At 43.7% G+C, this 24841-nt stretch overlaps 1 protein-coding gene across 1 annotated transcript in view; it reads left to right on the top strand.

Annotated features, from left to right (window-relative positions):
* The window catches only part of MTHFD1 (methylenetetrahydrofolate dehydrogenase, cyclohydrolase and formyltetrahydrofolate synthetase 1), a 55644-nt gene that overhangs the window by 11811 nt on the left and 18992 nt on the right, over nt 1–24841 (top strand). Inside the window, exons 2-15 of the mRNA XM_032875209.1 lie at nt 2675–2759; nt 9699–9758; nt 10170–10223; nt 11047–11183; nt 11323–11423; nt 13406–13542; nt 14411–14522; nt 18433–18560; nt 19134–19231; nt 19400–19573; nt 20202–20338; nt 22302–22348; nt 22945–23052; nt 23189–23263. Of these exons, the coding sequence (XP_032731100.1) occupies nt 2675–2759; nt 9699–9758; nt 10170–10223; nt 11047–11183; nt 11323–11423; nt 13406–13542; nt 14411–14522; nt 18433–18560; nt 19134–19231; nt 19400–19573; nt 20202–20338; nt 22302–22348; nt 22945–23052; nt 23189–23263 (1453 nt within the window). The remainder of the gene's footprint in view (nt 1–2674; nt 2760–9698; nt 9759–10169; nt 10224–11046; nt 11184–11322; nt 11424–13405; nt 13543–14410; nt 14523–18432; nt 18561–19133; nt 19232–19399; nt 19574–20201; nt 20339–22301; nt 22349–22944; nt 23053–23188; nt 23264–24841) is intronic.

Here is a 24841-nt window from a genome sequence, read left to right as displayed (position 1 = left end):
CCTTTAGAAATCCTAAGTCCTATCATGTCAACCCTGTTTCAAGTCCTCTCAGGCTTCCCATCACATATACAATAAAAGACAGGCTACCTCAGTCTATCTCATTTAGTTACTGCTTCTCCTTGGACCTCATTCTTCCGTTCAGGGCCTTTTGTACTTGCTGTTTTACTCTCCCGTTGGCTCACAGAAAGCCCCAGGACTGCCCAGAGCCCATTTCTGCATCTTTGGGAAAAGGAAACCCTCTCTTCCCTCGGTGTCCAACATTACTGAGAATCTCAGATACAGATTTCCCTGACAGTTTGAAAGTACAGCATTCCAATGAAAACTTTCACACACCAAAGTGGCACAAAACGAAGACATTGTTACCATTAGCTCATACGGAAAGTTTTTGAGCATTTCCAGGCTCAAAAAAAACCTCTCTTAGGCTTTTCCGATATCTTAGGACACATCTCACTAATAGATGCACAAAATAAATCGAGGTAAAAGCACAGATGCTCACGGACACAGTTCAGAGCTATAGGGGCTCGAGGCTGAGATGCTGAATTCCACAGGAAGGAGCCAAGTAGTGCCTCTGTAAGGGCTTGCTGCAGAACAAATACTGAATGCCATTTTTGTTTTTTCCTTTTTTTCATAAAAGTGAATATCTTCTGGGGGCACCTGGGTGGCTCAGTTGTTTGGTGGCTGCCTTCGGCTCAGGTCACGATCCTGGAGTCCCAGGATCAAGCCCCATGTTGGGCTCCCAACTCAGTGGGGAGTCTGCTTCTCCCTCTTCCTCTGCCCCTCCCTCCCACTCCCACTTGTGCTTGCTCACTTTCTCATTTACACTCTCTCTTAAATAAAATCTTTTTTAAAAAGCTCAAAAATCCTCTGGATTCATTTCTGAAAAGTGAAGTGGAGAAATCTGAAATGTTGAAAAGCAGGGGATACCTGTATGGAGCCGTTACTGCTGCTGTTCCTTACTACTGTCTTACATTCTGCCTAGAGGTGGTTGTTCCCCAAGTCTGCCTCCCCACCCAGTGAATTTTGTTTGGGTTGGGAGGGTTAAGGAAGAGCCAGTAGGAACCTGTGTCTAGCCCTTTGCAGTTTGAATAACTTCTTGCTTGTGTCCCTGTTCTCACCGTTCCCCTTACAGTCTGTTCTCAGTTCAGCTGGGAGTAGCCCAGCACTCTGTCCAGTCACCCAGGGAAGCAGCCAAGACTAGGACTGCTGGGCCCTTTCAGTGGCAGGCCGGTGAAAACATGGCGGCTCCAGTATTTCCTGTTCTCTTATGTCAGAGCAGAACTGTGGCCTCTGTTCAGGTCAAATCCCAGTGAAAGAAACTCCTAACAGTCTATTCATTCTTTTGAACTGTATTATTGTATAAGATAATTGATGCAATTGATTTTTAAAAATAAGGTCACTAGCTAGAAATACAGTTTTGAACTCTTAAGTATGACTTCTTGTATCATTCAACATTCTTAATGTTGATGAGGCTAATCCAAATAATCTGTTTGTGCCTATTTATGTCAGTGGTTTGGAACTGGATCTGGAAGTAACCACATTAGAAAGAGGGAAGAGATGTTTGCTAATGTCCCTATATAGTTCTATGTCAGAGATGGTTAAGATGAAGAAAGGCAAATGACAAAAGGGCTCCTTCACCAGAGACAGAGCCTGTTCAAGTTCGTGACTATATCATAACTGGGCAAAGTTGGACTATTTTGAATGTTTACTTATGGGAGCAATTGAATGTACTTGATGTCCTGTTGTATTGTTGAGAAATTTCATGTTTCATGAGAGGTTATACTTTTTACCTTGCGTTAAATTCTTTTGTGAGGAAAATTCTCTTGCTAATTAGAATACAGTTTTTAAGTTCATACTGGCTTTGGAGTGGGATTCGTTGATTATGATTCAGCCTTATGTGAATGCCCTGAGATCATCTTACCAGGGAAAGTTGAGCGGGTGTGAGATCTAGTTCTTCCCTGCAAAGTTTTTTCATATAGCACCTGGAGAGAGGAAATGCTGAAAAAGATGAGGATTGGCAGCCTTCCAGAAGTACTGGTTCAATTTTCTATTTGTTCATGGTGTGATTTTGAATGCCATCAACTAAAATGTTTTTATATATATATATATAAATTCAGTTAATTAACATATAATGTATTATTTGTTTCAGGGGTACAAGTCTGTGATTCATCAGTCTTACATGATACCCAGTGCTCATTGCAACACATACTGTCCCCCCCGTCCATCACCCAGTTACCCCATCCCTCCTGCCCCCCGCCCCTCCAGCAACCCTCAGTTTGTTTCCTATGATTAGGAGTCTCTTATGGTCTGTCTCCCTCTCTGGTTTTGTCTTCTTTAATTTTTCCCTCTCTTATCCTGTGATCCTCTGCCTTGTTTCTTAAATTCTACATATGAGTGAGATCATATGATAATTCTCTTTCTCTGATAATTAAAATGTTTTAAATGAATAATTCCCCATACCTCATAGGCCCCAGTCAGTGTCATCAGGAGTTAGAAAAGACCCATGTCTACTTGAGTCCTGGAGAATGGACGGGAAGTTCATGGTACATATTGTATCACATAAAGTCTATTCAGTGAAGGTGTTTTGAATTTAAGAGAGAAATGCATGTAATAATCCACATGGCTTACTTGTGCTTGAAACCTTTGATGTTAATTCCAACCTTTCCTTTTCTTCTAGGCAAATAAGGGAGAGACTGAAGAACCAAGTCTCTCAGATGAAGGAGCAACTTCCTGGTTTTACACCAGGCCTGGCAATTTTACAGGTATTGTGATCGTATCATTTCCACTAATATCTTCCTCTCCAGACCTCTCAGTACCACAACGGTCCTTTTGTTTTGTTGGTTTTCTGCAAAACCTCGTCCTGTCTTTTTAGGCCACCCTTCTTCAGCTCAGCCTATAGATGTCGGTGTGTCCTGGCTGTCCGCTCTTCTGTCTGGGCTCCTTTTCCCTAGTGCAGTGTCTCTTGCCCTTTGGTCTCAGCATCGCTTACACTTTTCAGAATTTAAGACCTTTGGTCTCAGCACCGCTTACACTTTTCAGAATTTAAGACCTTTGGTCTCAGCACCGCTTACACTTTTCAGAATTTAGGACCTTAAAGAGCTTTTGTCTATATGGATTTACCCATTGATATTTACCGTATTTGAAATTAACATAAGTTTTTAAAGATTTATACATTTAAAAATGCCGGTAGTAAGTTTATTACATGTTAGCATAAGTAACATTCTTAGGAGAAAAAATAACTTTTGAGAAACAAAATTTAGTGAGAAGAGGGACATTAGTTTGCATTTTTGCAAAAACGCAAAATTTTTTTATTATTATCGGCTTAATAGAAGACAGCTGGATTCCCATCTGCTGCTGCCTTAAGCCTTTTGTCACATGCTGGCTTGAGTGAAATAAATGAAGAAAATCTGGTTTCCTATAAATGTATAGTTATAAAAGGGAAGGGTGTTTTCAGTTGTCTTCGCAGAGAAGTGTGGCTGTTTTTCTTTGTTACTACAACAGGACCCTGTAAAAGTTTTTACAGGTTAATCGCAGTGTGGAATCGGAAAGTGTGCAGGTGAACGTTCCTCCTCGGTTACATAGGTATCTGTTGTATTCTGTTGCAGTTGGAAGGGCTGTTTACCCATGCTTGGTTTGTTTTGTCCTTCATCTCTCATTTGGAAAATCATGGTTCACTGAATTATGCAGCTCTTCCAGATGTTAACACATTTCATTATGCAATATAAAGAAAATCACAAGCATTAATATTGCCAACAAACTCATCAGGAAAAAGTCTCTTAATTACTGAGAAGTTTATCAAGCTCCCAGGAGTGGATAAAAAAATTTTTGATTTTCACTCGACAGCACAGATTTTACCATTGGCCGCAAATACTGTTAGCTGTTTTCCTTGAAGTCGTGGGCTCACTTTGTCCAGTTTTGAGAAAATATTTGCCAGTACTCAAGCGTGAATAATCACTGTTGGTGTTTTCAATTAAAGATAGCGTTCTGTTTAAAAATGCAACAGTTTTGCTTGCAAGGGCAAAAAGCACAGGCTTTTCCTGGTGACAACCCTCTGTGTGGGACACAAGTGCTTCACGAATGCTTCCCAGTTCTCGACACAGGTTATTAAAAAGACATGTACGCAAGGACTCAAGTTTCATAAAATGAATAATTTTTTTTTTTTAGATTTTATTTATTTATTTATTTGACAGACAGGGATCACAAATAGGCAGAGAGGCAGGCAGAGAGAGAGGAGGAAGCAGGCTCCCTGCGGAGCAGAGAGCCCGATGCGGGGCTCAATCCCAGGACCCCAGGATCATGACCCGAGCCGAAGGCAGAGGCTTCAACCCACTGAGCCACCCAGGCACCCCCATAAAATGAATAATTTTTACTGCTTCATCAAGAGCACTTTTTTTTCCAAAGATTTTATTTATTTATTTGTCAGAGAGAAAGAGATCACAAGTAGGCAGAGAGGCAGGCAGAGAGAGAAGGGGAAGCAGGCTCCCTGCTGAGCAGAGAGCCCCATGCGGGGCTGGATCCCAGGACTCTGAGACCATGACCTGAGCCGAAGGCAGAAGCTTAACCCACTGAGCCACCCAGGTGCCCCAAGAGCACTTTTTTTTAAAGATTTTATTTATTTATTTGAGAGAGAGTGAGAGCGATCACGAGCACAAAAGGGCAAAGGGAAAGGGAGAAGCAGACTCCCCGCTGAGCAGGGAGCCCCACGTCGAGCCACCCAGGCACCCCCATCGAGAGCACTTCCAAGTGAAATTGGCATCTGTTTTCACTGAGTGTGTGTGGTGTGACTAGTATAGTTTGGTGCCACTGCCTTGATTTCTGCTGTGTTCCTGGCAGTCTTACCCACTGCTAACCTATGCATTGTCAATACAGATGTCAGTCCTACAGTGAAAAAGGCAGATGACGTCGTAGTATCATGATAAAGCAGTCTGGCACTCACAGAGCTTCTGAAGGGGTTTTGGAGTACCCCCCCCCCCCAGAGTGTGTGAACCACGCTTTGGGAACCACTGCCCCAAATCTGGCAGTTTAACTTGGCTCTCAGTACCAGCTCTAGGTCAGTAGCTTCTAAACCTGGGTTTCTTCTGAATTCTAGACTCGGTTTTTAGGACATCTCTCATTTCCCTTCCTTCTCTAATCTCCTTTGCTTACTGTTCCTCATTTTCCTGATACCCAAACCATTTGAATGCCCCCAGCCTCTTTTCCACCTGTTCTTTCCCTAAGTGAGCTCACCTAGTTCTTCCAGCTGCCTGGGAGAATCCTTCCTGATTCAGGCCCCTTTCCAGGGTTTCTTCCCTGAGCCCCTGATTCATCCTGTAGGAGGCATTCAACAAATGTCTGTTGTATGAACAGATGGACAGATGCACATTTGAAGGGTTGATTTGGATGACAGGAGACTGATAACTTTCACTTGAAATGCCCTTCAGAGACGCCTGCTTCCTCACTTCACATTTCTGTGTGTCTACATGCTATCAGTTTAATCCCTTGCTGAGTTTCTGTACTGTGTTCATCGAGAATATCAGAGTGAATAGTTCTTAAATATTTTCCCCCATTGCTGTTCATTATCTAAGAGGCCTTAGCTGAGAAGAAAAGCACAAAAGCCTGTGGTTCTGCCTGGTGTGTTCTCTGCTGTGGTGGGTTTTTTCCTTTTTTTGCAAATTAATGAGAATCAAAGGGGTATTTAGTGGGCGTTCACGTGGTACATCTGGGAGACCAGTTATTTCTTGGTTTATTCTTGAGAATTGTTTGTTGTAGAAAGAGTAAATGTGGTAGGCAAGAACTTTATTTCTGTAAACCTTTCAGAAGGTTTCAGAAAGGATTTTTTAAAATTCCAGTTTTAGCAATATTATGATTTTTTTTTTCCTGTTTATAAGATTGACTTCCAAACTTGTATTTTAAATTTGTTGATTGCAAGTGTTTTCATTACATAAACACTGTTCTGCAGCTTGTCTTCTGTGTCCTTGCCAATAAAACAGTGGTAGAATATTGTAATCTTACACTTTAGTACCAGAGTCAACATCTTTCCATGATGCAAGGCCTACACGTTATGTTGTAATCACATCCCTGCTGCCTCAGACCTCTTGTTTTCTCCCTGCTGGTGACTGACACCATCTTCCCACACATTCAACCAGAAAGCCAAGCCCTTCTCTTTATAATTTCTCTCCTTCAGTCCCTTAGATGTAGGGAAATATTATGCTGTTGATTTTGCCTCTCATAAACTCTGGGAATCTCTTCCCTCCTTTCAGTTTCTATTTCTTCCACCCTCTGGGGCCACTACAGTCACCTGCTTACAGGTTTTAGGCTTCTGATCTGGACACTTCCTGTCTGTCTTTTCAGCTACAACTGAAGGACTGGTCATAATCCATCTAACCACACCCACCCTGTCCTTTACAGAACGGATGACAATATGTACAGGGTCTGTCCCTTCCCCCTGCCTCTCTCCCTTTCCCTGCTCATACTCACTCACTCTCTTTCTCTCAGAATAAAATAAATAAGATTAAAAACAAACAAACAACAAAAAAGCCAGGGATAAGTAAATTGTGGTCCATATCCAAATGCTGCCCAGGTTGGAAAGGGTAGGAATGAAGCAGAAGAATATATGAGAGAGTATATGGCCCCCAAAAGCTAAAATATGTACTCTGACCCTGTACAGAAATGGTATGTAGATTCTTCGTGTCAAAAAAAAAAAAAAAAAGTCCTGAGGCACCTGGGTGGCTTAGTTGGTTAAGCGTCTAACTCTTGATTTTGGTTCAGGTCATGATATCAGGGTCATGGAATCAAGCTCCGCATTGGGGTCTGCTCCAAGAATGGAGTCTGCTTAAGATTCTCTCTCCTTCTGAGGCGCCTGGGTGGCTCAGTGGGTTAAAGCCTCTGCCTTTGGCTCAGGTCATGATCTCAGGGTCCTGGGATCAAGCCCCACATCGGGCTCTCTGCTCAGCGGGAAGCCTGCTTCCCTCTCTATCTCTGCCTGCCTCTCTGCCTACTTGTGATCTCTGTCTGTCAAATAAATAAATAAAATCTTAAAAAAAAAAAAAAAAAGATTCTCCTTCTCCCCCTCCCTTCCTCTGTCTTAAAAAAAAAAGAAGTCCCTAGCTTGTTCAGGGAAGGGACCTTTTTAGAATAATGTAATTCACCTTTTTAGAGGAAGAAATTAGCATTACTGATAAAATGTTTCAGTGATTTTCTTGATAAATTGATAGGATTAAGATTTGTTCTCAGAAACCAGTCTTCCACCTACTCACTTGACTGTCAGTCAAGAATCTACTGTTCTCAACTAAACATTCTTTCTGCATCTAGTCCCTAGGCTATCAATGATTGCATAACCATTTTCGGCTACAAAATGTCCATACTGTGGTACCTGGGTGGCTCAGTCGGTTAAGCATCTGCCTTTGGCTCAGGTTATGATCTTTGGGTCCTGGGATCTAGCGCTGCATCAGGTTCTCTGCTCAGTGGGGAGTCTGCTTCTTCTCTGGTCTCTCTCTTTCTCTCTCTCAAGTAAATAAATTGTAAAAATTTAAAAAAAAAAATTTTTTTAAATAAAATGTCCATACTGAGAGCCTTTGGGTTGGCTTTTAAGAGGTCTTTTCCTTTGCGTTAGGATTATAATAAAACTTTGATATATGTTTATAACTGTTACATTTTCTTTCTTTTTTTTTTTTTTTTTTTTTTTAAAGATTTTATTTTATTTATTTGACAGAGAGAGATCACAGTAGACAGAGGCAGGCAGAGAGAGAGAGAGAGGGAAGCAGGCTCCCCACTGAGCAGAGAGCCCGATGCGGGACTCGATCCCAGAACCCTGGGATCATGACTTGAGCCGAAGGCAGCGGCTCAACCCACTGAGCCACCCAGGCGTCCCTACATTTTCTTTCTTAAAACTGGTGGTAGCTTTGAAATTTATGGGTTTTTTTTTTTTTTTTTTTAAGATTCTGTTTTTAAATAATCTCTGCACCTGATGTGGGGCTCAGATTTACAACCCCAAGATCAAGAATTGCATGCTCTACCAGCTGAGCCAGCTAGGTACCCCTGGTTTTGGAGTTTTAGAAAAATTCTTTTAGAAACCTGTAGCCAGAAAACAAGTTACCTATTAAAGAACCACAACAAAAGACTTGAGACTTCTCTTCTGTCACACTAGATGCCGAAGATAGCATCTCTGAAGGAAAATGTTGTGACTCCAGATTCAGCCAAGTGAATCCTGTCAAGGGCAAAAACAACAGAATGATATTTCCAGATAGCATAGACTCAAAAAATAAAATAAAATAAAATAAAATAACCCACATACCTTTTCTGGGAAAGTGACTTCAGGTTGCATTTCAGCTACCTGGGGGGATGTAGGAAGATAAACTATAGAACAGAGAAGTTGTGGTTTAAAACAGACCGGAGGTGAGCAGTCAAACCGTTTAATCTCAGAGTTAAGTTTAGATAACTCATTATAGTTATAAATATTAACGAAAATGTGAAGAACAATACTGTTGTATGGGGAACCGCCTCCTCTTCCACTCAGATCTAAGAATCCCAGGGCTTCTCAAATGTGATGACTGAATCCCGGAGGGCTGGGTGGTCCCAGCAAGGAGCACATGTAGGAAATGACCAAGGAACAAACGTGAGAGGCTCCAAAATTCTAGCAATTACCCCACAGGAGGCAGCTACTGCACGGAGCTGCATGTAACCCACAAAAAATAAAATTCCCCTCGGTGGGTTCTTCTGACTTGAAATTCAGATGAGCACAAGCAAAACTGAGAACTATCTGTACAAAGGACAGCTGAGGGTCAGTGCAAGGCAGGGTTCTGTGACCTTCAGGAGAGCTTCCACTGACAGCAGCAACGTGACAAGGACTGGAAATACTCCGTTCCTAAGGCCAGCTCTTTGTCTGTGGTTGTGGTTGTCCTGTTAAGAGGAGTCATGCGTCGGTTGTCTGTCGTATCAGTGGGCCTACTGTTTTTCCCCTCTGCAGTTTTAGGAGAAACGAAATTTTTGTCAGTCACTGGAACATGGAAAAAATATCTGTAAAATAAAGTTTTACAGATCGATGGTTACATGCCAAAAATTATAAATATATGCTCATGATGAAAGAAACCGGGGGAACACCATAGTGAGATGTAGCATAGTGGTTCAGTGGACGCCTTGCCTTCCTCTCTGCCTTGGGGGCCGCGGACTGCCCTTTGCCTTGTAGAGGTGTCTCTTCTGTGTAAGCTAGAATTAGTTCCACCCCAGCTGATTTCTCTTCTCTGTGTAGCTGGGCAAGAGAACTTTCCACTGCCCCTGGGGAGGGGGGAGGGAGTGCAGAATATACCCTTTGGGTTTTCCGGGCTCCCATGGCCGTGGTGTTTTTCTTGCCTGATGACAGTTCAGCCCTCTCTGCTCTGTTCGGGTATGTCAGCTCAAAGGTCGGCAAGTTCCGCGTGTTTCAGGAAGGCCTGTGGCACCTATGCTCAGTTTCAAAGGCAGATGCAGATGTCCCCTAGTTTTTTTTTTTTTCTTGAGGCTTTTCTTCAGTGGCAGTTGGGTGGGTCATGTTTGGGGAAGGATTGGTAACACCACCTATGTTGCTGTCTCCATCCTGCCCCAACATTCTCCATTCTCCTGTAAAGTTCTCTGCAACAGGAGTCTCATGATTAAACACTCCTTTTATCAAAACTAAAATTTCAGAAGCGTTTCTGTACACTTTGCCTTTCTTTGATCATCTGATTTGCATGTATTTATTATTCTAGGTTGGCGACAGAGATGATTCTAATCTTTATATAAATGTGAAGCTGAAGGCTGCTGAAGAGGTAAAGCCCGGAACATCTGTCACCCCCACCCCAGCTCTAGTCGGTGACACCTTGCCCTTTACACCCCTCCTTGTAAAACTGTCACTGCCCAGACCTGAGTTTCTCAGTTTTGCAAGATAGAAATGTGGACTTACGCTGCAGTCTCTGGTTTGCACTCGGATGTCTCTAATCAGTGATCCCTAGACTTCCCAAGAAGCAGGGACGGTGGACTCAAAATTGCTTGAGTGCAGAGGTGACAGTGAGCAAGTAAAGGGTGAATGGGTCAAAACGAGAGACTGGTTCTTCAGAACATACGAGGCTGAAATGGTGACTAAGGCCCCCAGATTTGATTCAGTCATCGTGGTTAAAAGAATTGGGCCCATGCCTCACATTCTCTTGCCACTTACCTGTTTTAAACGTCCGTTTTTGCAGATTGGGATCAAAGCCACACACATTAAGTTACCAAGAACGGCCACAGAATCTGAGGTGAGCGACAGATTGATAAGAGGGCAGCTAAAGTGCTGGATCCTCTCTGGATTTGGGGTTAGCGGAATTTTAGGGGTTGGTACACTTGCCATAGGAAGGACCTCGAGGAATTTCTTTCTTCAGAGACTGACTCTGCCTTCAGAAAATCTTTGCAAACACCTGCGGAGTAAATGGTGCCGTCCTAGGGCATGGCGGCTTTGTACTCCATGCCTGCTTGCGGTGTCATGTGCTTCAGACCCCCTGCAGTGTTCGCTAAAAACTGATCCTGGGCCTGTAGCTGTTTGCCTTTTAGAAACCAATACGTATTCCATTTCTGTGGTGTTCAAGAATAGGCTGAACAGATATCAGCGATTAAAGTTGGAACTGTGGTTTCTGGAGGGTGGAGGGAGTAACAGTGAAGGAGCAGGTGAGGAAAAGAACTTTCTGAGGTCATGAAAATGTCCTACATCTGTGTCGTCCAGTGGGGTAGCTACTAGCCCCTGGGGGCCATGTCATTAAAATGAAATGCAGTGTAGAATTCAGTTCCTTGGTTGTGCTAGCCACATTTCAAGTATTCCTTCACCACTACTGTATGATAAATGTGCGTGATGGAACATTCCTGTCTTCACAGAACTCCTGATTGGCATGAGTAACATGGGTATTACTGTTGAAGTTCTTATTAGCTCTTTTGATGAATTTCTTACCAGACCCTGAAGATTACATCTGGTGTTAGAGTTGCTCTTGGGTTCAAGGGGAGCTTCCTGGGGGAAGATGGAGCGACTGAAAAGCATTTCTCCATCTTTTTGGTTTCTAACATACAAATGGTGTGCGGTACTACTTTTAGGTGTTGAAGTACGTTACGTCACTGAATGAAGACCTCACTGTACATGGTTTCATAGTGCAGCTGCCTTTAGATTCAGAGAACCCCATTAACACTGAAGCGGTGGTCAATGCGATTGTACCTGAAAAGGATGTGGATGGGTGAGTGAGCCTTGGCTCTCCATGTCATGTTGCACAATTCCAATTATATTTCAGTTTTGGGAACAAACCATATGTGCATCTAAAAAGCAGAGACATCTACTTACTTTCTTTTCCCCTTTCATTGCTTTCATTGACTTAGGTTAACTAGCATCAGTGCTGGAAAACTTGCTAGAGGTGACCTAAATGACTGTTTCATCCCTTGTACGCCTAAAGGATGCTTGGAACTCATCAAGGAGACAGGTAAAGACAAATGAATGAAAACAAAGCACCATTTCTTGGGCTTGGTCTTGACACATGGAGGCAAGGAGGAGGTACCCTGTGGACCCTAAATAAAGGGACTTGATTGGGTCAAGGACCTGTCAATTGGGAGCTTTACCTAAATTCTCAATTTTCTCAACAGCTCTATGAACTAGGTACTATTACTGCTCAACAGCTTGAGAAAACAGTCTCAGAGAGATGCATAACTTGTCCAATAGGTAGCAGAGGCAAGATTTGAACTCAGGGTTATTTTACTTCAAAGAAATTTATTTTTTATGAAAAAATAACATCGAATAATAAGGATTCAGACAAAAGGAAAAGTCCCAACCCCCCAAGTGGGCCCTGAGCCTTCATAATAGTTTGAGGACTCGACAGATGGCTGGAAACAGATCTCTTGAACAGTTGGCCATGCTACCCCATTACCTAGTCAACATCTTGGTATTTTAATTTCATCATGAACACTTTTTGCAGAGGTTATTTTTTACAAGGAAATGTGTCCTATTTAAAGGAAGTGGATCAGAAGTTTTAAGTGGAAGGTGTTGGCCAATGTAAATGAACGTTTTCTGTGGTTGGAAGAAAAGGTCAGGCTGTAAGCCTGGGGACAGTTATTACCGTTCAGTCCTACAACTAAATTTATACTCCAGCATATTTAGCAAACTGTATTACAACTTGATAGAAACAAATCCCCTGAGCCACAGCAGCTGTAGGCTTCCCACTTTTATTAATAGTGAAGCTATTTCCCCTAATGCAGCTTCAAGTTCTTTGCTGAATCATAAGACGTGTAGAGTAAGGTACCTTTTGAACACTTCACACTTTACGGGCTTTACTTCTAGGCGTTCATCATGTTAACATTATGTAGAAGCTTACCTTTTTAAAATAAATTAATGTTATACAAGAAGCACAGTTTAAACACAACCCACCTTGGGGTGCCTGGGTGGTTCAGGCAGTTGAGTGTCCAACTCTTGGTTTCTGCTTGGCTCATGGGCTCAGGGTCATGGTTCAAGCACTGTGTTGGGCTCCGTGCTCAGCATGGGGTCTGCTTGGGATTTTCTCCTTCTCCCTTTGTCCCTCCCCCTGCTCATGCTCTCTCTCTCTCTCTCTCTCACACATGAATAAATAAATCTTTAAAAATTAAAAATAAAATAAACACAACCCACCTTAAGCAAGAGTTCACTTCAACTGGACTGGGTAGAGGGGCTCAGGTCTTCAGGATCTTACCCCTGCTTGCTTCTGTGTGGTGGCTCCTTGGGCTCTCCTTGATGGCCCAGAGAAGTTCCAGCCTAGAGCCTCATAGGTCAGGGGCAGAAATGTGGGTGAGCACCCAAACCATCTCTTAAATAGAATATGTCAGTCCTGACAAGGATATTGTGATAGTGCTCAAAGAATAGATGCTGAGTAAACAAAAGAAATCTTTCTGCTACATTTAAAGTTCCCCTTTATCACTTCCCTGCAAATAGCCCTGTGGCTCAGGCCCTATGCCAAAGGAGAAATGTGGATGAGGAACAGCATAAATAAACTTAGCAGAGCTGGAAAGACTTACTGATCTCATCTAATTGCCTTTGCTTCCCTCCAGCCCATCACATGCCCCCTATTTGTTATAACTATTTTTCCCACGTAAGTAAATCTACTGTCTTCTTCCATATGGCCATTTAGCCGTATGTCAGGATTTCTTTTTACTTTGAGTGTAGGTTTTCTTCCCACTCCCTATGACTCAATGAATGGATCTTGGCTTCAGCTGCTCCCGAAAACCCACAGCAAGCAAGAAGGACACAGTACAAGTCCCAACTCGTCATTGAAATCCTAGAGTTGAGAGCATTATTGCCAAGGAAGGGATGTTTTTAGGAAGATTTCTGTTTGATGCTAAGAACACATTTTTGTGCGCTTGTTCTGTGTTTTCCCATTTAAGTGGCATGTGAAGAGGGCAGCTTCTGCCAATGCTCTGACTCAGCCTGGTCTTCTTTCAGGGGTGCAGATCGCTGGAAGGCACGCGGTGGTGGTCGGGCGCAGTAAGATAGTCGGTGCCCCCATGCATGACTTGCTTCTGTGGAACCATGCCACGGTGACCACCTGCCACTCCAAGACTGCCAATCTAGGCGAAGAGGTCAGGGGGCCAGAGAGCCGTGGGAGAGTTTGTGTGTGTGTGCGCGCGCGTGCATGTGCACGTGTGTGGTAGGTCTTCTTACATGATGGAAACAGCTGACGTTTAAGTGCCAAACACTACCATGTCCTTTACCTCATTCAGTATTTCACTGAACCCCTGTGGCCATTTTCTGGTTTCTTGTCTCATCTTACATGACAAAGAAACAAATTCCAGTTACAAGACCTGCCCGTCATGTAGCTGGTGTTCTGATCATACTGTTTTTGTAGCAGCCTGCATGGTGGTTGATAGGGATGAGCAATATAGAAACGGGGGTGGAGCCCAGCAGCCAGATCGCAGGTGTGCAACAGAGTGGTGACCTCAGGCGGAGGTGCTCCAGAGAGGCCTATGGACAGCGGTCCTGTGACATCCGTCGCTTCTTGTTCTTGACCCTGCATTGGATTCCTAAGCCCAGGAATCCTCACCTATACCTGTCTGTGTTGATAGCGCACCTTCTCTTTTAATTCTCCCCAAGCGGCGTTCTGTGTGAGGTGCTGGTCCCGGTACCCCGTAGGAGAGGGAGCCCTCCCAGCATCATGTAATTCAGAGCCAGGCCTCCGGCTCCGAGCCCATGCCCCTCCTGTCCCTGCATGTTTTCATCACATTCCCCACTCAGGAAGATGTCTAGTACCGGGGAGCATTTCATCATGTGTGGGAACAAGCACCGCCCATGAAGGGCCGGCAGAGATGGTGTGCGGCCTGCATAGAGCAGCTGGTGACGGTGAACAGTGTCATGCAAAGCTTAGTCTGCTCCACTTCCTGATTGTTGTTTTTGGTTTTGGTTTTATTGTTCCACCATGTAATTTCTGAAGTCAAAACCTTCTTTCCCTAGGTAAATAAAGGTGACATCCTGGTGGTTGCAACTGGTCAGCCGGAAATGGTCAAAGGGGAGTGGATCAAACCTGGGGCAATAGTCATCGACTGCGGGATCAATTATGTCCCCGGTGAGTGCTGCTGGAGAATGAAGGTCGTTTCTGAGGGTGGGGTGGGCGGAGAGCAACATCTGTGTCATTGAATGAAGCCTACGGGGAGAACCCCTTGTCCCATTTCCGGCGTGAAGAGCTCAGGCTCAGAGCAGGTGTCCTGCCTGTGGTGCAGATAGTTGGTAGATAGCATCATGGCCAGCAGGACAGCAGAGCTCAGGATTTTAGCCACTGTGCTGTGCCTTTCCCAGAGTGACTTTGTCGGAGGAGAGGGTGGGAGGGGCAGATCTCACTCACCCTTCGCGTACAGATCCTCCTTTATTTTTAACAAAAGATGAATGTATTTAAGATATAGTGTCTTTACGGGGTGCTGTGTAATTCCAGGAGAGGGGCTCACTTCACCAAGAGTCTTCTAGGAGGGCATTACAATGAAGACGTTGGACCCAGGCTCTTCTAGGCAGCGACAGTCAAGCCGGCCCACTCTCCTTGCCTCCCAGTCAGTCCCTATAATCTGATCAGTTTTTAAATACCAGAAGGTTTTTCCTTTCTTCTGTCACGGATGTCCCCGGGGAGTGCTGCCCTCTCAGGTGGATGCGCGGCTGCGAATCACTTACTGATCTCCTGCCGCCTGCTGACTCCCACTCACAGCCATCTGCATGTTCTTGCCGTGTTCGTGGGTCTGCATGTGGAGCGTTTTCCTCCCACGCCGCTTGTCAAACTGCTTAGCCCACACTAGCTGCAGCCGCCTCTGGGCCTTTGTTCTCACACCACTTGGTGAACCCCTGTCTTGAATGGTTGCAAAGTGGACCCCGTGCCCTTCTCTGCACATGCCTTGTTTGTCCTTGGCGGCGTCTACACCCGAGTCCTCCGTGCAGTAGGCTGTTGCTTCATCGTGAAATTCTCAAACATAAAATTTCACAGGCTGATACAGTGAATCCTTGTATACGTGCCTCGCAGATTCGAGAAAAGAGAGTCTTCAGTCCGACAACCGTTTCTGTGCATCAGGTGCCACGTGGGCTCCGTGATCAGATAAAGCCTGACTTTGATCTTCAATTTTAACCCCTCTCTTCCCACCTCTCTGCCCAGAATGCCCCTTCTTCTTTCTAAACCTGGTCTGATTTCTCTTCAGTAAGGAATAATCTCCTGCTCTCCCTCCCTTCTTTCCTGGAGAACTGGGTGTCTCTTTCATTGCAGGGGGCATCCTGTGCGGTCCTCCCCCATGGGGCGTGGTCTCTGCTCCAGCAGGTCTGGCTTTCTGCCTTCTAAGTGCCGGCACTCAACACCTGTTGAATTGTCAAAGGACTTAGAGCTAGAAGAGTGTTTTTTCTCCCTTCCCGTCTGAGACTTGGAGCATAGACACTAAGCTGCCAGGGATATTAGTCACTGTCAAGCCTTCAGCAGTTTTAACCTCCCTCCCACTCTTTCTACCATGCTTTTAAGACAGTAGCTCATAATTGATCACTCATTTTCTTATAGTGTAATTATCTAATGGGTGATAAAGAAAATGCTCTCCTACAACTCCTTACTTTGAGTACTTGTGATACGACATTCAGGCTCATTCTGTTTAAAACCTGCATCTTCTGTATCATATTTCTGCTTTTGGTTTTTTGTTTTTTGGGGTTTTTTTTTTTTTTTTTTGGACTAGATTTGAGGGAGAGAAGAAAAAAGCCTGGATGGGAACCTTGAGTCTTACAGAGAGGTATAAAATGTTCACTTAAACATTAAACTCACCATCCTCTTCACATTTATTCTTCACATAGATGGTGAAATATAAATAAGACCTAATCAGTATCTGGTCAGCTGTAGAGGTATATAAACAAGTAACTTTTGATAAGGCTGGATATTATCATCTCCTTCTCCAGTTGTCTTTAGTAAGCCAAGTAGGAAGAACACTTTGACGTGTTTCTCTGGCCAGTACTTCTGCTCTGCACTTGAATCTTAAAAGTATTCCTTTTTTTTCCCTCGAAAAAAAAGAATATATACTTTAATTCATTCCTTTTTTTTTTTTAAGATTTTATTTATTTATTTGACAGACAGAGATCACAAGTAGGCGGAGAGGCCGGCAGAAAGAGAGGGTGAAGCAGGCTCCCTGCGGAGCAGAGAGCCCGATGCAGGGCTCGATCCCAGGACCCTGGGAATCATGACCTGAGCTGAAGGCAGAGAGGCTTTAACCCACTGAGCCACCCAGGCGCCCCTTTAATTCATTCTTAATCTGGTAAATGACTTAGGATGTTATCCATGAGGGGGCCAGGAGAATGATTTAAATAATCAAATTTAATATGAGTCAAGATGTGGTCCAGTCACAGAACATGGTGCCTTGAAAAAGCACTTGCAAAAAAGAATTGTTGGTTCTTCTAGTGCACCCACTGGTCTGTAACTCAGTGATGGGACTCTGTAGCTGGAGTTCCCATGAAAGCGGAATTCTGGGGCTGGGCTAGGGCTGGGCTGGGGCTGGGCTAGATAATCAGAATGTTGGTTGGTTACTGAAGCCATACACCTCGATTGAGAATTGTCGCTTTTTCTGTTGACGACATCATACTTGACATGAAACACTGGACACCTACCAGCGGGCATTCCAGTCGACCATGATAGTGTTTGTTTAAGGAGCAAAACAGCCCCCTTTGTGCGGCAGTTAGTTGCATGGTAACTGATATGTCTCCTATATGTGGAGATACTAAAATCACTACCACAAATACAGAGGGGTGCAACGTATTTTAAGCTCATGTCTGTGTTAGCCTCTTGAGACCTGCACGAAGGGCAGACCCTTAGCCATAGCTCCTCGGTGTTTCAAAGCAACTCAGGGGTTCTGAGAGGAAGTGTTCTGCTTCTAGAAACCTGACACTACCCCAAGGAGCTGTATTCGTTAGCTCCTTAAAGTACATTTAGAAAGTATCTTCTGTCTCTAGGATGAGAAGAGAAACCTTTATGTTTAGAGAATGCTTTTCCAGTTTCACACATCCACACGATCTTTCACTTGATTCTTTGCAAGCTTGGGAAATAGGTAGTGTGAGTCCTTCTTGTCGTCTTTGGGCTTCCGATCAGTAAGGAGCTCCCAGGGGCTGAGGACTGGCAGTTAGTAGAAGAGCTGATTCTAGAACTTCGGTCTCTTGAGTCTGACTCTTTGGCCATACCCTAATGTTGGCTCTCTCACTTGAGGGGATCCGCTCAAAGACAAGTGGTGAAATGGCTAAGATCCTCTGAGATCCTGCCTGGGGAGCCTTAGAGCTGCAAGGCTGGTCCTGTCCCCCAGCCCCTCTCGGAAGTGCCCTGAAGCCAAGTGTAGGATGTACTTTGAGTGAGCAGTGATGCATCACTGGGTTTTGTTCTCTTGAATAGCTATTCTTTGCTGGTAAGATTTGTAGTTGTTCTTGTATCCTTTTAAGGGAAGTGTAATTATATTCTTTGCCTTTTGCATACATTTAAGTAGCTGCTTGTCTTTGGAATTGGATGTTGAATTGTTCCTCCAGCTCACGCATGGAGCTTACAAAATGCTGACAGTTGCTGTAGAAACGGTATCTGGCAGCTGTGGCATAGTTGGAGCTTTGTGCACCCAAAAAATTCCTTTGTAGGCCTCAGCAAATTAACATTTTAAAAGGCGCTCATTATATACTGGGTAGTTGGTTTTAAGAATAAAAAACACTTGGTATTTTATTTGCCACCTGACTGCAAAAGGATTCTCCTGGTCCTGAAAAACCACTTAAGCACCTTGTGAATTTTTACAGGTAAAATGAGTTTCTACCTCAAAGATAACGAACACCTGTCATCTTATCGCTTTGAAGTCGAATAGGTGCTCGAGCCCTGATGGGACTACACACCCTGAACTCTACTCAGTTTTTGGCACAAGCTATGATAATTGATCACTTAACTTGGAAATAAACACCAGAATTACAATTCTGAGACTTGCTTTGATTTTTTTTTCCCCCTTGACTAGATGATACAAAACCAAATGGGAAAAAAGTGGTGGGTGATGTGGCCTACAAGGAGGCCAAAGAGAGGGCAGGTTTCATCACTCCAGTTCCTGGCGGCGTGGGGCCCATGACCGTGGCAATGCTGATGCAGGTGCGTGTGAATTAAAGTTTCTCTACTGAGGGTAACTGGACTCACCGTGGTATCATTTCGCAGTGTATACAGATAGTGAATTGTCGTGTCATATATCTGAAACTAACGTTATAGTTCAGTCAGACCTCCATAAAAAAAGTTTCTGTAATAGTTGTAAAAAGCTGACGGAATTCAAATTACTGTTTTTTTCCCCAAGTAGAAACTTAATCAGAAGTAAGGATGCAAATCTATCAACGGGAAAAAAAAGGGACTGTTAGAACAGAGATAGGGAAGCAGTCATATTAATAGAGGAAGGTAAGGATGGCACAACACGAATTTACTTGGGAGTAGAAGAACCTCAGAAAAAGTTTGTCTTGCTTGCCCTTAATACGCACATCAGCTGTGGGGGTGTGAGGCCGGCAGCCCAGGGCACTGTACATGCTTGTAGGTTCTTGCTTAGGGTTGAAGCGTGTTTATAGGTGGATCATAAAGCCGTTCATTTTGTGGTTAAACTGGAATGACCTGGGACTTGGGATTGGGGTGGAGGTTAAAATAATCACTTCTTTTAAGTTCCGTTTGTGACATTTCGTTTAGAGCACGGTAGAGAGCGCAGAGCGTTTCTTGGAGAAATTTAAGCCAGGAAAGTGGAGGATTCAGTATAACAACCTTAACCTCAAGGTTCCTGTTCCAAGGTAAAAATAAAATTTTGCTGGTTTAAAACTTTGTGGATTATCTGTGGTTAGCTGATAAGCGGCGTCAGGGGTCGGGGAGAAGTGTTCCTAGGAGGGGGTTGATTAAATTCAGTGAGTTAAAGATTGATACATGTTTTCTGTATTTTTTTTTCCTGTATTTCTTTTAAGTGACATTGACATATCACGATCTTGCAAGCCGAAGCCCATTGGCAGCCTTGCTCGGGAAATTGGTCTGCTGTCTGAGGAGGTCGAATTGTATGGTGAGACAAAGGCCAAGGTTCTGCTGTCCGCACTGGAGCGCCTGAAGCACCAACCTGACGGGAAATACGTGGTGGTGACTGGGTAGGGACGTTCTTCCTTCGTTCATCGAGCCGTCATCCTGATTGTCATTAACGAAGGTTACATTTACTCTCACCATATGTGTGTCAAGCTTTGTTTCGCTTGGTTTTAGCATTTTCACGTGTGTTAAGTCTCATTCGATTCTTATAGCATCCCTGTGAGGTAATTCAGAGTAGATTATAGCCCTTTGGAGAAGAGAATATTTGTCAGGGTTATCCATCTAGTAGGTGAAAGAGTTGAGTTTTAAAAGCTGACTTTTTTTTTTTAAACCCCAAATTCATTAATTCTTTAGATGTATTGAGCATTTATTTTTATTGTTTGGCTGAGGTACATACAAAAACTAGTTTTTGAGATTAAATTGAGATATTAAAGTTAAAGCAGTGCTTCTCTACAAGATAAAATGTATTTCCTGCTCACAGTGAGAAGAGCTCAAATACATCAATCATTTTAAAAATTACCATGTTCCGGAAACTTCAACTAAGACTCTTGGGAAAGATTCTTTTCGGGTCTTTCGTCTTTGTTACCATTCAGATTAAGAGTCATTCTCTAGGATTTGTTAGGTCTGACTTAGTGATTCGCATAAATTTAATTCATATTAATTTAATTTTCCTCTCTTGCTTTCATCTTGAAGGATCACCCCAACGCCCCTGGGAGAAGGGAAGAGCACGACCACCATTGGGCTGGTGCAAGCCCTTGGCGCCCATCTGTCTCAGAACGTCTTTGCATGTGTGCGACAGCCTTCTCAGGGCCCCACCTTTGGAATAAAAGGTATTACTAGGACTAGACTTTGGGTGGCCAGAGGGCACTGCTTCTGCTTCCATCCTCCCTGGCCCACTCAACCCATGAGTGCCTTTGGAGCCTTCACTCATTTAGACATCAGGAATGTCCTGACACACACACCCCCCTCCGCTGGTCACAATCATCCCAGCTCTTGCTGTCAGTATTTGACTCTGCACAGGGGTTCCCTGGTGGGGGTTACGATATAGCTGGGGTGATTTTATATGACTAAGAGTCAACTGTCACAGTAACAATAAAGGTAATCATAGCTCATCATACTGCTCATCATGCTGACTTTCTAGAGACAAAGATAAATGCTACAGATGTTTTTCCCTTTTGGGAATAAGAAAAACCTACCCTTATTGAGTATATAGGCTTTGTGCCGTGTTTTGTGCTAAGCAGTTTGTGGATTTTATATTATCTTCTAATATGCTATTATTACTGGTATCACCATTTTCTCAGTAGCAGCAACTGGGACTTCCGAGGTAACTTAGTCAAAGGCACTCTGATTAAGAGCCAGAGTGAGTGTCACGTCTATTTCAAGAGCTTTCCCAGTACGGCCAGCACAGTGTTTCTTCTCCCTCTTATTTTTTTTTAAAGATTTATTTATTTATTTATTTGTTTATCTGAGAGAGAGATGGAGACAGAGCACAAGCAGGGGGAGGGGCAGAGGGAGAAGGAGAAGTGGACTCCCCGCTAAGCCGGCAACCTGCGGTGGGGCTCGATCCCAGGACCCTGAGCTCATGACCTGAGCCAGAGATAGACGCTTAAGTGACTGAGCCCCCCAGGTGCCCCACGGGGTTTCTTTTGATTACGTAAGGCCATGACATCACTAAACATTCTTCACTTTTAGTTTTTGATAGCTGAGGTACTGCCAATATGCCCTTTTAATTAAGATTATTTTTATTAATTATCAGTTTTTAGAGTTAGCTTTCTCATTTGTTTGGTGCCAGTATCACATGTTCCGTTTGTTCTAGTGATTACTACACAGCAAACACCTTTGCCCTTCTTCTGCCTATATTAATATATTTTATACTGACTTAGCTCTGCTTTTGAGCTTAACAACCCTCTTTCAACTTCAGAATGAACCTTTCACTCGTTCTGCTAATTGAACCCAGCATTCTGTTTTTCCTGTCATCATGAATTGTCCCATTTTTATTGCAGGGTCTCTGCCTCACAAAAAACCCCACATTGACATTTTATCATACTGATAGCCTCATAACCAGAATATTTTTTTTAAGATTTTATTTATTTATTTGGCAGACCGAGATCACAAGTAGGCAGAGAGGCAGGCAGAGAGAGAGGAAGGGAAGCAGGCTCCCCCCCTGAGCAGAGATCCTGATGCGGGGCTCGATCCCAGGTCCCTGAGATCATGACCTGAGCTGAAGGCAGAGGCTTTAACCCACTGAGCCACCCAGGTGCCCCAACCAGAACATTTTTGTCTGGTCTTCTGTTAATAATCCAAACAGTCCAGCAAAAGGTAGCAGTTAAGCTGCTTTCTAACATATGTCTCCTGTTTAGGAAGAATTGCAGTCTCTGTGTTTGTGTTTGGTGTGTATATTTTAAACATTCCTTTTTTAAAAATGCCAGAGTAGCATTTATGAGAGGAGGAAATTGAACAAGGTTGCCTTTATGTAACTGTAGGCTGGGTCGTTCAACAAATGTTATGAATCGAGGGGAATCTGTTTCTAAAGATAATGAGTAGGTATGTATGTGTTCATGGTTTTGTCATTTAGACCCAAATTTCAACAGAGACTATCCTGTGTGAACAGGATCAAGTGTTTTAACCTGGTCAAAGAAAACTAAAAGACCCTGGCTCAAAGCAGTCCGAGTGGTTGAAAGAAGGAAATACATGATAAGCAGAGCAGTGACAGAAACCAATTTGCTTTGATTTGATTTAATTTGTGGCCGAAGCACACTTAACACTAGTCCTCACCCTTGACCTGTCCTGTAGGTGGCGCTGCAGGAGGAGGCTACTCCCAGGTCATTCCCATGGAAGAGGTAAAGTGTCTGGAATTTGGTTTGAATCGGACCCTTTAAGATAGTTTTTCCTTCCAGAGATTAACCTTCTTCTGTAGAGCTCTCAGTGGACAGATGACTGGTTTCTCATCAGAAGTAACTCTCAAGGGGAAAACATCTTAATACGCAGACTTGTGAGACAGCTTGGTTTTTTGACATGGCAGGGACTTCAAGGTCTGGCTTTCAGTGGGAACAATAATTTTCAGTGAGAGATCAAATGAAGCGTGAGAGTGGGAAGAACCAATGCAGAGCAAATTCAGGGTGGTAACTACAGAAATGGGAACCTTCTGCTCACAGTTGAAAGGGCATGAGCCTGTCCTCAGTAGGCCAGGGTTGCTGTTGATGCTGGTGCTGTGGTGGTTATGGGACGTGTCCCTTAAGGAAAACACCACTTTCTCCTGAGGAGAGAGAGTCTGTAATTTATGTCTTCAGGAGCTATTTGTGTTGGGTGTTTGTTCACCAGCTCTGTTGCCATCAGTTTTCCGTGGGCTTTTAACATGGGGATTGATTGGGTTGCAAAATGCTGATAGCTAGAAAGATACAGAGAAGTTGAAAGACTGATGTGGCCTCTGTTACAGTTTAATCTCCATCTCACCGGTGACATCCACGCCATCACTGCCGCGAATAACCTTGTCGCCGCGGCCATCGATGCCCGGATGTTCCATGAACAGACACAGACAGACAAGGTAGACTGCTGGGGCCTCAGGGACACTTTTGAAAGGGTTAAAGCACCCGAATTAATGTTGGCCCCTCGGGGGCTGGTGTTGCAGGTAGAAAGGCGTTTCCTCCCATTGAGAAGCCCTTTTCCTCCCTTTCTTTAAGGCTCTCTTCAATCGTTTGGTGCCTTCAGTAAATGGAGTGAGAAAGTTCTCTGATATTCAGATCCGAAGGTTACAGGTAAGATTTTCCCTTCTTCGTTTTTGATCTTGTATGAAATTGGGTGATTGATAAAAGATAAGGAAATGAAAATCTCCTTGGGGTAATCTATTTTGGATCAAGTTACATCTATAATCATAGTTTTCTGGTCATGATACACCTAGCAAAGATTGGTGGTAGAGGTTCTCATTCATCTATAAATTATAAGTGTTTAGTCCTGGAATAAGGAGAGCACCGACAGCCTGCCCTCCGTTAGGATGAAGACTGATATGTCCTTTATAGCGTGGATAGGAGTACAGTTGCCAGCATCCTGGAGTTTGAGTACCTGCTCTTCCCAGCAGTGGGATCTTAAGTAAGAGCAGTTACTTCCATAGTTTATTTGAATTTGTTACAAATATATAGTCATCAAACATACACTGTACCGTATGACCCAGAAATCCTATGCCTAGGTATTTATCCAAGAGAAATGTGAAATTGTGTTCATACAAAAATGTGAATTTTTTTATTTATTATTATTATTTAGAAGATTTTATTTATTTTTGTGAAATAGAGTTCATGAGCAAGTGCATGAACAGGGGAAGGGGCAGATGGAGAAGCAGACTCCCTGCTGAGCAGGGAGCCCTGTGCAGGAGCTCCATCCCAGGACCCTGGGATCATGACCTGAGCCGAAGGCAGACGCTTAACCCACTGAGCCACCCAGGTGCCAGAGCAGGCAACTTCTAATCTCACCTTTGATGATGGAACTTTCTGTCAGATATGGGGAGGTACTGGACTAAATCTGTCTGCTTTTAAACCTGTCTGATCCTTTAAAAAGCTCTAGGATTTGAAATCAAGGGACTTGCCCGGGGCCACAGTACCCCACACCAGGTTGGAACTAGAACCTTTCCTGGGTCCCCAGGCATCCTCTGAGCTCTCCCCGTCTCGCCCGGTGCGCTCAGTCAGGGTATGCGGTCAACAGCGGACTCTCAGCCTAGCGACTGAGAGTTTTGCTAACTCTCTAAACAACATCCTGTACTAGGCCGGTGAGACCAGTTTGATGAGCCAATGAGGGCTCTGAAAACACATCTGAGATTTTAAAACAAAGTCCGCACAGTATAAAAAGGAACTGTGGGAAGAACAGTACTTGCTGGAGCCCACTCAGATCTACCACACTTTAGGAAAAAAAAAATACATTTTATAGGCACTTTCCATTTCAGGATGTGACCTGCATATACACTGTAAGTAAATAAAATTTCCAAGTCTGTGAGGAAGAAGAGACAAACCTCTGTTGTGCCTTTTGGAACAGTCAGAAGACAGTGAAAACGTAGTGTATATTAAAAAGCCTGGAAAAGTGATTTACATCGATTTTTCCCTTTCCTCCTATTTCGTTTGAATTAGGCTTCTCAGTTGTCTGATTGAAAAAGCCTTGCACTTTGCTTTATCCTTCCAGGATGTTTGGGTTTGGTGACCACTTGTCGGTCGTTATGCTTATTTAGGGCTGGTTTAGGGAATTGCCTCTGGTGCTCAGTTAGAGGAATAAATATGTTCATAATACCTTTGTCTGCGTGTGAGGAGGAAATAAAACTGCAGCCGGAGATATTATAGTTTTCCCTTCTGACT

This window comes from Lontra canadensis, unplaced genomic scaffold (genome assembly GCF_010015895.1).
Source record: "Lontra canadensis isolate GAN:19392208 unplaced genomic scaffold, GSC_riverotter_1.0 scaffold55, whole genome shotgun sequence".
NCBI classification, from domain to species: domain Eukaryota; kingdom Metazoa; phylum Chordata; class Mammalia; order Carnivora; family Mustelidae; genus Lontra; species Lontra canadensis.
The sequence above is the reverse complement of the archived record's forward strand: the minus strand, read 5'-3'. Positions and strand labels throughout refer to the sequence as shown.